General features: G+C 39.6%; 2 protein-coding genes across 4 annotated transcripts in view; both read right to left on the bottom strand.

The window, feature by feature from the left end:
- abtb2b (ankyrin repeat and BTB (POZ) domain containing 2b) overlaps positions 1-9,498 on the bottom strand; it is a 41,505-nt gene extending 32,007 nt beyond the window's left edge. For 2 of the 3 annotated variants that reach the window (XM_017423007.3, XM_017423006.3), the window contains exon 1: positions 8,118-9,498. In XM_017423007.3, coding sequence (XP_017278496.1) covers positions 8,118-9,009 — 892 coding nt within the window. In that variant the 5' untranslated portion in view covers positions 9,010-9,498. The remainder of the gene's footprint in view (positions 1-8,117) is intronic. The other variant, XM_025007375.2, reaches the window with a different exon arrangement.
- A 2,713-nt stretch (positions 9,499-12,211) lies between these two features.
- The window catches only part of b4galnt4a (beta-1,4-N-acetyl-galactosaminyl transferase 4a), a 128,882-nt gene continuing 126,544 nt past the window's right edge, over positions 12,212-14,549 (bottom strand). Inside the window, exon 20 of the mRNA XM_037978425.1 lies at positions 12,212-14,152. Within this exon, the coding sequence (XP_037834353.1) occupies positions 14,038-14,152 (115 nt within the window). The 3' untranslated portion in view covers positions 12,212-14,037. The remainder of the gene's footprint in view (positions 14,153-14,549) is intronic.

A 14,549-nucleotide genomic window follows, 5' to 3' on the forward strand; every position in this document is an offset into this window, starting at 1 on the left:
TAACAGAGTCTGTCTGTCTATCTATCACGCTAGCAAAACAGTGGGTTAACTTCGCCAAAACAAGTTGTTTGACCTTTCACGGTCTCCGTAGTTCCCTTGCAGCGCGAGCACAGCGCGGCGGTTACGAGCGTTGAACATGAACGTGCGCTTTTAGCCGCGTACATGGCACGGAGGCGCAGGGAGAACCGTACCTGATGGGGGAACGCGGCTCGACGTAACAGCAGCAACTCCAGCACATTGCTGCCCCCTATATGTCAAGAGGACAAATAACACCTTTTCTGTTCCAAGTTGCCAACTCGCCACAGTGGCGTGTGTGTTGATCAAATTCACCCGCCACTTCAAATATTTACCCGCATGCTTCCTAAAGTGATGAGAATTTTGAGAATAGTAGGGGCAGGAGGCTTTTACCAATCAACATTTTCTATATGAAATCTTCAATTAAACCACTGATTTGTACCACATGAAAAACAACAAAAAGCAAAAAGGACTGATAGTCCAGGTTTTATTTATTTTATAGGAACAAGGCACAGTAATCAGTTATAGCATTAAAAAAACATCTTCTGGATAGAAGCATCATCTTCACAAATGTAACCAAAGTTAAAATAAGTAAAACAAGGCATCCTTTCACTGGTGAGAAATTCCACCACACTACTCCCTACTCTAGCTTCTCTCTCAGACCATTTAAATCCTCAATAGGCAGATTATATCCTTGCTGGAGAGGAAACTTGGCGACCATCACTGGGGTGTATTCTGTCCAGCACTGTCTGTGACCCCGCAGTGACACACAGATGGCCGAGAGTACGGCCAACAGAGAATGACAGAACAGATGTGCCTGAATAGACAGAAGCCACAAATTCACAAAGCTCATTAAATACAAACTTACTCATGTACATGATACAGATGTTCACTAAATTAAATGGATTGTGCAAACACTTAAAAAGCTTCTCAGTGCAAAAATCATGCACACAGGCAAGTCAAGCCTTAAATTTAAAGCCTGTTTTTTCCCCTCAAAGGAAATGCATATATACATTATGTTAAAAAAGGAGTCTTAAGTCAACCACAAACAGAAAAGGACAGTCAATCCTAAAGCTTTCCACTTCCTCTTCTAAACAAGATCTAAAGCTTTATGTTAGTGCACACCAATTGTGTATGTTAGAAATTCTTACACTCACAGCTCCCTTTGTCAAACATGTTTTTTTATTTACTTTCACTGAAAGTAGACATCTTTAATTTTTCTCTAGGAGCTGAACTGTTTATATTGGTTCCAGGAAGGAGTGCACATGTGGTGGACATGCAGTGCAGATACTGTCAACAGAAAGCGACTCAAGACTGTGGAAGCGTGTGTCCTGTCTTGACGGCGTCTGTTTTCCTGTGCCCACATGTGTTCTCCAAATGCCCCTCTAAATGTGCTCCTTCCCTCTGTTAACCACAAGGGAATTCCAGGAAGCCTTACTCTACATGGTTTTGCTCTAAATATGCTGTGTGCCGCTGCGGCTCTTTTAATCACCACATGCCTTTATGGATGACCCTGACCCAACAGGTGATGTTTTTAGGAGATGGCACAGCTTACTGATGGAAAAAACACGTTTTTGAAAAATACAGTTTAAATATATGTGTGTTGGCATGAAGCAAAAGTGAACAAAACCAAAAAGTGCAAAGCACAGAAAAATATTTAAAAAAAAAAGATAAAAAGACAAAGGTATAGTATTTGACTGTGTTTAAAACACCTCAATTAATGGCAGTCTTATCAGCTTAAGCTGGGGGAGGGGTGGCATGCTCTGTGATGTGGTTCAAACAAGTTGCTGAGTCTCACTGTTTACATATGTGTTGTTGCTGATCAAGCTCAAGGCTCTGTGCACAAACAAATGCATTCCAGTGTCTGAGTGAACAGATACAAAGCAGATGAAGGGGGGGTGAGTGGTGCAATATAGTGAAAGACCAGAAATCACACTGCATCTATTTCTGTCATTTGTCAAAGGGATTCTCAAGAGAGAGCAAAAAAAGAGCAGAACTTTACTCTTCATTTCCAAAATAAAATTGCATTTCCCTGGGTTGAGTCAAATAGGAATCAGTCTCCATTCGTTATCCTGATTGTATGCCTGTGTAAAATGTTAGTCACTCAGACCTCAATCAAAAGCAATATAGAACACACACAAGTCAATTTCTAAAGCAGAGATACCATCATTGTGAGAGTGGATGACAGAACAACTTCAAAGCAAACATACAAAGGAAAAAAAAAATCCTAAAACCCAGCAATGACCTACTTCTAACAGGCACAAGCAGAGCTAAAATGTCATTATGGGTACTCTGCCCAATGAAGCTGGCACAAACATGCTCATCATAACTATCAGCAAAACTTTTCCTTTTACCTTCTTGTGCTTTTTTTCACTCCCGGACATTCACTTTTCTATTTAACGCCTTCTGGAAAGTTTATTTAGATGAAGCTATACTGGTGTGAAAAAAAGGTAACAATGAAGATGTACAACTTTGCTGAAATGTAAAGTGGTGTACAATAGAGTTCATGTTTGTCTATGATTGCTCTGCCTGGTCAGTTTATTTAAAACCTTTCAGTTTCCTCACACTGCTCTGAGTCCAGGGGACAAAAAGGTCACAGAGAATCACAAAAACATCCTTTCAGTCAGTTTCCAAAAAACAACAGTTTAGATTCCAAAAGGANTCCTAGCTTGAGTCAAAAATATCTACAATAAAACAAAGCATCCTATTTATTCTCTAGTGTGCACTAAATTGATCACAGCTCTTTCTTAGCGCCACACACACACTTGCGGACTGACTCTAGCAATGCCGCAGACAATCACAAACTCTCCCTCAGCTGCAGAGATTTGGCTCTGACTGACCTGACTAAACAGAAACCAAACGGATTTCACCAAACACACAGCAAGGGGTTATTATATCCAAATCCTGTTATACAAATGTGTTTCCACACACTCCCTCATCCTCTTGCATGCTTTCTGACAACACCCCAACAAAAACACACACGACTCCAACTTGTTATTTCATTTCATCTGTTTGTGATCAAATAAATATTACAACCTAAGTTACCCACCGAATGCTTTCCTAATAGTTGGCGGCTTCAGTTTGAAATGCCATAAAGTCAACTGAAAGTAAATATGTATTAGCAATCTGAACAATGGCAACTCGGCATAAAGTTCTTCTAGTAAGCAGTAGAGACAGACAAACTTTTTTAAATACGAATTTGTGGTTTGACCAGTTTACAAGACTTCAAAGTTTACCACCAGTGAGAACACTGAGCCATTTAAAAATCAAAAACTGAATGGAGGATTGTCTGGGTCTCTTTTTTGGTAAACCGTACAACTTAGTCTAACAATATGTGACTAAAATTTGACATGTTGTTACTGTTGCAAGATGTTTTCTTACAATGACTGTACTTTTTGTGGGGTATGTCAAGGACATTTATTGTTTTTATTTTAAATCACTAGGTTGACTTGCACAGTCTTCTTTTATTCATTTTTCAGACACATTCACTGTATTTTGTATGAAATAATGCATCTTGTCAGATCACATTTTGACCTAAATACACTTAAGGAATACATCAGAATTGAGTAATTTAGTAAGCATTTCGTATTTATTTAGATACAACTTTCACCTTATAGTATCACTCCTTAAACTTAAAATGATCCCATTAGTCGATTGAGATGTAGAAATTTTAAGAACAGTACAGTTAACACTTTGAAAGCATGATTTGATCATGGTCTTGACTCTGAGCCATGCATCAAGAGCTATTTGTTTATTTAACTCAGACATTGAAATCCTTCTGCATGTCTGTAACAGTAATAAACCGTTCTCAAGGGTATCAATGACATGACCAAAACACAAAGTTCTGACAATATCTAAAAGGTGAGAACATGTAACATGAATCTATACAGATACTAAACCCTTTAAACCAGTGTCACAATTCAGACAATGCAATAATTTGATCCAAGATTCCAGTTACCCTGAACTCAGTGTTCCTGCTTCCCACATTAGCAGATTGAGCCAAAACCCATCACACAAGATTCCCTTATGTCCCTTGTGGCTTTGTGGTCATCAGCATGCCACACCTATTGTACGTTTTCCAGTACAAACAAACCAGAGACATTTAGTGTAAATCCGAATTTTCCAGTTTCCTGCAGACAGATACTCGAGGAGTTGTAAAGTTCTTAAGTTATGCTTTCTATATCTCTATTTATGTCACTTGAAGTTTCTTCCTTGAATACCGGTCATCATCAGTTGTTTTTCCTCCATATCAGAGCTTGATTCTTTGGAGGCATGACTCATGCTGCAGTCATGTAATAAAAATAACATTGCTGGAAGTCAAAAAAAATTTAAGTTTTAAAAAACAGAAGTCAAATTAAAGACTAGCTCCAAGTAAAGGAGAATATTACAAATTTACTTTCTTATCTGCTTTAAAGACTAAAACAACCTGTAACAGAGCATGGAAAATCAGTGTTTCCTATGTGGTTAGTCTTTTTTTTTTTTTTAAAGAACCAGACAAATCATTTGTGGTGTCATATCCGTGCAACCATTACTCATGGTTTTACAAGAATGGCCAGTACCCACAAAAACAAACGTAGCTCCCACAGATGAGCACATTCAAACACGTGCGCACCAGTGCTCTAATGGGTCAATGTTTTTACAGCTGGCAGCAGACAAGAAGCCAGTGCAAACAGTGACATCTCTGTGAATGTGTATAGCCTGCGGTTATACATGCACCCGGACATAAGGCTGTCACACACTCAACCACAAACAAACTCAACTGTCTAGTGCAGGATTAACCCTTATTAACCACTAAAACTATAGTTTTTTTTATTATTATTTTAACTTGAGGCATTCACACTATTCAGCTATTTGTATAGATACTCAGACAAACTATAAAGTGGTTGCCAATGTCTTAGGAAATCTACAGCAGTGAGATTTCACCAAAATATAATAATGTCCTCCTACATTGCCCAAAACTGTATTTGATCCTGCTCCAGATTTGTGAAATAGGGAGTGTATTTTCAGAGTGCTGTTTTCCCCATCTGTGTGACCACAGTACTGGGCTGCTCTCCCTGTATCTTTCTGCCTACTGTTCCCACGCCTCTTTTTGGGCTAAATACATATTTAGGGAAATACTGAGCACCAAATCATATGTTTTTCCCCTTCCTTTGGTGCACGCTAAGCAGTTTCAAAGGGCTACGGAGAAAAAATTAATTTTGCTTTGTGTAAATCATGGACAAACTCTAAATTAATTTCTCAGGTACATTATTCTGATGGGGAAAGTCTCTGGTCCAGATTCCTAGATCTACTTACATTTAACCCTTAGAAAAAGTCAGTATAGTACTGTGAAACCCAAATAAACCTCATAGAATTAAGATTCATGCTCAAGAGTCAAATGGTTTGAAGATAATAGTTTGCATATCTCTCTCGTACTGCTGCTCAAAGGACTTCAAAAACTATGAAAAGTCTGAGAGCAGTTTAAAAAGCACAGTAATGCTCAGATAAAACTGCACTTGGAAAACTGTCCTACCATCCAACCAGGGTTTAACAGACATCTGCATGCCAGTCATAAAGATCAATGATTTTAGAGCTACTTCCACTGTCCATTAGCCAAGCTTCTAGTCTGCACTTAAATACACCCCACAGTACAATCAGTACAAATTATACAAGGAAGAACTCACTCATGTTTCCTTGTGAGGAGAAATGAATGACAAATGGATTACTCTATAGTGCTATTGTGTTCTGAGTTCAACCAGTACTTTGGAGCTGTTTGAACACATGTAAAGCAGACTAAATTGGTTCCAGTGTACACGTGCGTGTGTACGAGTAATGAATAAGATCCTGGCACATCACAACCGGGTTCCTAATGCACTCTCAGTGTAATAGAAGAAATAAACAGATAAAGATGAAGCAAATGTAAACGCAATAGCGTAGTTTAAAAAAAAGAGAGTGTGTGTATATTTGTGTGTGTGTGCGCGTGTGCACGTGTCTGTGTAATGGGGTGAGGGGGGACCATAAGCGAGACTGAGAAGGCAAGAGGAGAGGAGGGAGGGGAGGAAAACAGAGTTTTCAGAATTGTTATTGGAGCCGTAGAAGTCGTTTCTGACATAAAGAGTTCCAGATGTGGGTCGGGCCCTTAGAAAAATTGGAAAGACAAAGCTACATCATGTGAAAGGGAGGAGTTACATCAGATTATATTTAAATTGATCAGAAATTTACCCTCGTATTCTGGTTTAAAAAGGGAAAAAGGACATTTACTTTTTTATTAGGGGTCGGGTCCATCAACAAAGGAGGTTTTAGAAAGCCACTTTCAGGGTGTGGAGTGTCAGGTGGTAGAGGGGTGTGTGGCTTTCACAGAGCAGCATTGGATCTATAAAAAAACTAGAGTGGTCAGAAGAATAGTCTGTTGTTATTACGCACACAGAGGTCTTTTCAAAACCAGAGACTGAACTCACCAAAACACACCATTAAAAACCCAACCAAAAGACATCTGGTTAAATACAAAAGCTGCTCTTGTACTTATTTTGTATTGAAATAGCAACAACTCAAGCATATGGCAAAAGTCATGTCCAGTGAATTGCAATTGCAAGTTTATGGAAGTCACTGGAAACTGACCAGAAACCAAAACGTAAGGGACAAGGACCCAGTGAGCAATTTTCTATATTTAATTTTTGTTTTTGTAAAATGCTTTACATGCATGACATATTTGCAAAAAAGTTGCTTCCCTATGATAAAGTCCTTCCACAGATCAGGACTGAGCCTTTGTAATTGCAGCCCTGAAATTCTGGCCATGGCCACTCATTTTCTCCCTTTCTGTTGTCCATAATGCACACTGGTGTGTGTGCTTCCCCAGCATTTGTTTTCAATCCCTCTATATTGGGCTAAGCTGCATGATCACACAACAAAAGACTATTGTGCTGAAGTAAAGAACTCTGCTCCAGGGAGCTGGTAGTAGGCCACAAACAAAGGCTTGTTACATTGTCCCAACAAAAGCTCATGAATCCACTGCCAACAGTCATGGAATGGGTATCCCTGGATTTGACCAAGAGGGGTAGGAAAAAGATTTAATCGAAAACGGATGTCAGAGAAATGAATAAACAGGGAGAAAGATGGACAGCTGGAGCTGGAAGAGAGAAGTGAGAGATGCTAGAGAATGGGGATGGGCAAAAGGGATGAATGCAACAGGAGGAGAGGAGCACAGGATGAGGAAATTGAAGAAGGGAGGATTTTAAAGAGAGTGTAAAGCTGTGTGAACAAAAAATAAATAAATAAACATACATCTGGCCTGGGTTTTTAAGTGACCTGTAAGGACTCCAGATTGCAACTTGTTAAAAGTAGAAGGAACTGCAGTGAAACATGGCTGTCTAGCAGCACTCATTTCTCCTTGTGAATTTTGTAAAAAGAGGAAAATAGCTGCTTTGTTCAACATACAAGCCTGCAGTGTTTTGTTTTGTTCTTTTATTCTGACAAGTCAAATTAGGAACAAATCAATCAAAATGCTCTTTCACAAAAGCCACTATTGTATCCAGCAGAGGTCTAACAGTTCACCTTTTCCACACAGAAACTGTGCCAGCGTGGAAAGCAGCGACCAGCGCACTGAAAGGAGAATTTGTGGCGAAAACGTGCTACGCATCAACGCAAAACAAAATATTCTGTAAAACATGTCAAGCATCTCACAGAGCATGGCATGAAAATGTACTCACTGCAATGTTGTCAAGGCTGGTCAAAATTATATTTATTTTTCCCCTCATATTGGTAAATTAATTATTGCAATCTAAACTTTATAATGGCTATCAACTATCACATTTCAGTCACTTTACCTGAAGTGATAGAAAATGGGTTAATAATGGCAATGGGCGAGGCATTTGGGATTGAGACATTGGACAATTTTGTTGTATTGGTACATAATTATGCTTTGATTTGTTGATTAAAGTATTCGTATGAAAGTGCTTTATTTACATTGAGTGCAGACCCACATTTCAGAATTGAATATAAATATATCTAGAAACTATTGGAGCAAACTCTGTCAAACTGCACCACATGTTATAGTTCAGAATAACCTTCTTTAAGTTCCTGTTTAAACTTTGCAATGAGTACTTTGAAGCAGAAAATTGGTTTACCATTGGCGTTCTTCCCGCAGATCAGGTGCTCATAGTGTTGCAGGACTCCCCACAGCTCGGCGTCGTTGTTCACCACCCCCTCCAGGGCCTCTGCACTCACGGGGACGCATCCTGACCCCGAATGAGGCCCGGGCTGACCCCTCTCAGCCATGAGGACGCGGACTCCTATCTCCTCCACCAGGGCTTCCATGCACGCGGTCAGGGAGATCGCTGCGTACTCGTGAATGCGCACGGAGATGCGAGTGTCCACCATCCAGCGGAAGAAGCGCCCCACGGAGAACGAGAGTTCGCAGCGGGCGGCCTTGCCCTTCCTCAGCAGCTCGCCCGAGCTCATGCAGTACATGGAGATGGCCTTGACCGTGGCAGAGACGCAGTGGTCGGCCAGGGCCCAGCTGAGCACCAGCCTCATGGCGCTTTGGACGTCGAAGCGCGTGCAGCGGCAGTGCATGACACTGAGCCGCTGAGCCTCCCTGGAGATGCGAATGAGAGCCCTGCGCAGGAGCGCGGACAGACGCCTCACAGCTTCCGGGGAGAACACAGGTGTAACCCCCCACTTAACGCTCCCAATCTCGGCCACTTTCCGGAGGATCTTGGCCACTTCCTCCTCCGTCCAGGGAAACTCCTCCAGCTCAGGTAAGCGGTGGCACTTGGAGAAGATGTCCTCCGGGTCTTCGGGGAGGACGGTGTTGACGGTGTCCCAGCTGTTGTTCCTGCTGTTCATGGAGCCGGAGTAGTACCACCAGTTTCCCCGGTGAGGGGTCGTCATGAAGGCCTGAGAGTTGGACTTGGAGGAAGACAGGCTGAGGGATTTGCAGGAGTCCCCCGCCCCGTAGCCCGAGTCCAGCGTCAGGTCCTCCAGTGTCTTCATGTGGACATTGCTCAGACCAGCCATGGCTGCTCAGACGCTCCTTCAGACAGGAACACTCCTCAGAGGAGCGGAGAGACCTCTTCGGCGGTTTACCTGGAAGTCAGTTAAGCAGCTGTCGAAACTTTGCGCAAAAGCTGGACGAACTGGTTATACGGAGCGACACTTCCCTGGCATGTTTGTGACTGGAGTTCAAGTTAGCAAAATACTAGCTACTGCTACTGCGGAGTCGGTGTTTTACACTAAATGTAGCAGGAAAAAAAAACTGAAGGGAACTTCGTCTCACCTTTGCTCCGAACGGTGCGGGAGTTTAAACTTTCTCCCTAAACAAGCAGCGCGATTTAAAACATGTCCAAATGTCTTCCCGGTGTCTAAGCCCAGCCAGACCCAAGTTCATGAGGAGAAAACGTCCAGCAGACCGAAAAAGTTCGGAAGGAGAGCAATGAAGCGCTGAAAGTCCGAGTTAAGTGCTCCCCTCCTCATCAGCACTTCATCAGGGACAGCCTGCTGAACAGACACAACTGTAGACGCGCGAGGGGCGGGGCTACGGCTGAGTGACAACACAGAAGCGCCTCAACAACTAATCAGAATACGAACAAAATTTTGCGTCAGCCAATCAGATGATTCAGATGATTTTACATGATGGCTTGTTTAAATAAACATACCTGTCCTTGTATGGAACGTGAAACCTTTGCAACCTGTGACCTACATTAGACGCTACTCATACTGACACATACACACGTCATATATCATAAACTATTTTTAAGGTAATGTAAATATTTGGGCTGTAACAACAAATATATTTTACTTTTTTAAAAATCAAGCAATTAGTTTCTAAATATTTACTACAAGTTTAGTGAAATTTTGCCATTTAGTCACGCAGCATGACATGACTTCACACTGTGTATGACTTGTTTGGCTGTGATTTAAAATGGGGTTTTCTTTGACATTGTGTTTTTAAAGCTTATACAAACTCCCAATGACTTATCTTCTTGTTTTTAATTTTCCATCAGAACTTATATACTAAAATATATTGTGCCTGTTTGAGCAGTTTATCTTAATTAGCCTAACCTTCTAACTACCAGTAGTTCAAATTTGTCCTCTATGGAGGACATTTGTAAACCTAAATATCTCATACCCACTGCATACTACTGAATTAACTCCTTTTGTTATCTACAGAGGACATTTAGGGCTTTACAGTTATACCAAATGTGAATAGGTGGGGCTAATTACCTTATAAAAATTGGGGATTTGAAAAAAAAAAATTGTGATTGGACAACTGTTTTTTTTTTTTTCCCGAGTAGTCAAGAGGGTAGTGCACAAATTGTGTCAACTCTTGCTTTCACCAGAAAGTCTGTGGAAATTCTCACTAACAGCTTAAGTTCAGATTAATTTGTGGCTTTTTAGCTAAGTGTTGTAACATGCTTGAGGTGAAATAAGAAAAACATGTTTAAGAGGCCTGTGACTACTTGTTTCTAATCAGACTCGCATAGACAAGTAGGGTGTGTCAGCACTGGGACAAGGTCCAACATGATTACATAATGACGAAGAGCTCATTGTGCATGAGTGAAAGGTGTCTGAATCAATGGCTATTCTCTTAGCCAGTCTAAGTTTTATTGGAAATATGTATTAATTTAAAATGGAAATAAGTATCTGAAACACATGTGAACACATCCACCTTGGCTCATGAATCCTTCAGTCAGTGGAGCTGTGGTGTCCTGTTAGCATCCTGGGATCTGTGCTGTTAATCAAAGCTTCTCCAGAGTGTGATCACATGAGGTCAACACTCGCCTCATCCAGATGCCGTCTGACTGCGTAACAGCTTTTAGCTCATGCTCCACCGACCTAGACAAAGCTGCAAACCTTTAATGTAACCCAAGAAAAATGTCAGCACTGAAGGGATCTATAACGTTTTGGTTTATCTATTTAGTTATTATCTGTACTGGTCACAAACCAAAACGTTAAATGATTTTTGAATCACTTGAGAAACTAAAGAGTGTCAGGGGAGTTAGGCTTATGTATTATTATTATTATTATTATTATTATTATTATTATTATTATTAAATACATCAAAGTCAGATTTTAGTAAAACATACTTAGACATTTTAGTGAATTTCATAGGTTTTCTACAACCTAATTCAGCTTTCTTCACATACCATATATAGAAGGCCAATTCAACAAGCCTGAATGGCCTGATATGTTCATGTTTTAATTTATCTTGCCTCTACAAAGATGCCTGAATTCCAAACTGATTTGTCTGAATATAATGCTAAAAAAACATACATATCTACTTTTTTACCTTAACCATCAGAATGTAATTGACTCTCCCCTCTGACCTGTGCAGAAGGCAGCAAGGCTGGGATACAAACAGATGGCAACATCAAAAGTAGCATTAATGGATTGTCTCCAAACGTTAATCATTTGTAGATGCACATCCATTGATTACTTCCTGAAAGTTAAATTAAAATCTGCCCAGTGGATCATGGACTACGAGGGGGAGGAGGGCTTCAAACCTCCAAAAATTTGCAAATATGGCCCGCTTGCAACTGAAATTGAATAGCCCTGATATAACGGCTTTTTTATGTCACACAAGACAAGGGTCAGGTGGTGACTTATTTGTGTAACATAAAATGATCCAAGTCTCCAAGAGTGATTGTTGATGTTCAGATAAAGGGGTTTATGAATTCTGCATTATTTTTACTCCTACAACCTGATCAGCTCACCTCTGTTCCATGTGTCTGTGCCTTTCAAACTAACAGTTTATATTACCTTGGTTGATGGGTTTGTGTGCATGATGTGGTTAGAGCTCCACCATGTGGTGAGATGAGGAAGGGAGTCAGTTTGTTTTTCCATCCATTCATCCATTTTCTTTACCCGCTTCTCCTGCCAGAGTTGCGGGGAGCTGGTGCCTATCTCCAGCCATCACTGTGCCAGAGGTGGGGGACACCCTGGACATCACAGGGACACATAGAGACAAAACAGACAAACAACCATTCACACTCCCACTCACACTTGGGGACAATTTTTGAGTTAATGTGTTTTTTGTTAGTATAAATTACTTTTGTTGGGATTTCACAGATATGTAATGAAGATAATTTTGGACAACTGCTTTAGGCCCCCATAATCAACACATAAAATAAATCCAGACCTAAGCATAAAATTTTATTTGTAAAAAAAAAAAAAAAAAAAAAATCAAACAAAAGAGAAAAAAAAGATAAATTAAAATAAAAGTACAATACATTCTTAAAACCTTTCCTCTACAAAACAATTTCACAGAAATTACCTTGGAATGTATCCTCCTATTTTTGTGTTTATTACTAATATATGTATAATCTTGTATTTATTGTGTTTCCTTTACTTTTAAATAGTCCCATGTCACTGTTAAATAATGTACAGTATAGACATCTTTATCTGTAAACTAAAAAAAAGAAAAACAGGAGAAAATTTTGACAATCAAATAGTCAATAAAAGATCATTAGCTCTCATTTATATATATATATATATATGTATGTGTGTATGTCCATTAGGAGCCGGGCCTCCAGCCAAAGTTACGGGGGCAGGTGGGATCCTGTTGAACTGCAGCTGCTCCTGAATCTTCATCACACCTTCTGCTCGCTTTTAGTAGTCATTATTATCATGTATCATCTTTTTCATTTTACTATGATACAAGACACACACTGACATGTCTATAAGTCATTAACGAGAACAAAGTATTCCTCATTTTACAGTGTATTTAAACTTACATTACACCTTGTTATTACTAAATAACATTGTTTTTCTGTCTGTCCCTGCCCTCCTTTAGAGTAGTTTACAAAATGCCTGAAGCCAAACCAGGATAAAGGCACACATTTAGGAAACAACTGAGCATCACCACATTGTGTACTGGTCTCTATTTTTCTGTAGATCTTCAAACAGCAGTGTGAATAATTTTGATAGTTTTTATTTGCAATGAAACACTCCATATATTCTTCATTGCATTCTCAGCTAAATGTTCCAGTGGATGGTGAGATAGAGAGAAAGAGGACATTTTCAGTAGTTTTGAGATGTGAACTGTTTGCAAATTCAGTGTCTTTAAACAAAAAAGCACCCCACATTACTGCATGGTCTTCCAATTAAAACAGCAGCATAAGCTCAGTATAATTAATCGAACAAAAATAAAGTCCTAAATAATAGCTAGCTCTAACAATGTCTTCGAAAATACAATGTAAACCAATCTTTCCATAGATTCAAAAATAGTTTTACATTAAAATAGGCTGAGAAAGGCAAAATGAGATGCAAAAGGTGAAAAGTAGGACAGAAAGAAATATAAAGATGATGTTTATTTTGTTACTTTTTCTGAGAAAGACATTGTCCAATTAAAAAAAAAGTTCATATTATCATCTTTATGGACATAATCAGCACCTCAGTCATTCTGATTAAGGATATCCAACAGGTAGTAGTTGGTGTTTTTAGAAATGCTGATTTCTGAGCACAGCTCCTCTTCTGAGCTGCACCTCCATGTCTGAATTTAGCTGAATAACATGCTGTTGCACATTCTTTTAGGCGCTTTCTTAAGAGCATGTTAGAAAAAGATCTTAGGTCATTTTTACATTGTCTTGTTAGAAAAAAGGTGCTTCCTCTCATCATAAGCACACCCACTCACACACACACACACACTTATATATACATACCCACACATACAAATGTGCATATGCACATGAAACAGCTGCTTTTCATTCTGTTTGAAAAAAAAATTGCACTAAAACAGACAGAGAGAACAAAAATAACTCTCTTCTTTATGTGCAGTAGTTCAGTCAGTGAGGCAAAGTCATGACTCAAGTCTGTCTGTGGAAACAGCACATCCCCAAATTTCTGATTTGGACTCAGTTTCCTCACACAGTCAAACACACAACAGGGTATGACAGTAAAACAGAGGAGTCCCTGACAGGAGCCTGTTTAAAAAAGATAGAGTTCAGGCAGTGAGTGAGCTCCTACTGGTCTCTCGCTCTCTCTCCAGCACACACAGTGGATCAAGATCCGCAGATCTGTTTAGGACCCTCCAACCAAAAGGAAGCGCTATCCTTTCTGCGTTTTCTTGTTCTGAGCGTTCCACATGCCTCTTTTGGAGTGGTAGTAGTGAAAGAAGTTCCTCAAGCGCAATCTTTCAACTTCCAAACCATTCTGCAGCACCCTACAAGACAAGCAGAGAAAAAGTAAGTTCAGCATGTTTTATTTTCTTTGTAGTCCCATCAAGATTATTACATTTGGGCACCTTCTAGACAAATAGTAAGATTTTTTTTCCTGCAGGTTGAATTTTTAACATTTTGTTTACTCTGATAAAACTAATATTAAGTACCTTTAAAAAAATCACAAGACAGAGATGAATCTATTCATTAGCACTGCTATTAGCAAATGAAAGTACAAATAGCACAAATGGATTACTGTGGTAGTTTGTCATTTTAAACTTTGACAGTTTATCTTTTTTGGTTGTTATAGTCTACACTAAGATTGTACAAACATTTGGTAGAATAATAAACAGTAGTATTTAAGTATCAAATTCAGCAAGCTAAAGGTTTCTGATAAGATGT

This window comes from Kryptolebias marmoratus, linkage group LG11, assembly GCF_001649575.2.
Source record: "Kryptolebias marmoratus isolate JLee-2015 linkage group LG11, ASM164957v2, whole genome shotgun sequence".
NCBI classification, from domain to species: Eukaryota; Metazoa; Chordata; class Actinopteri; order Cyprinodontiformes; family Rivulidae; genus Kryptolebias; species Kryptolebias marmoratus.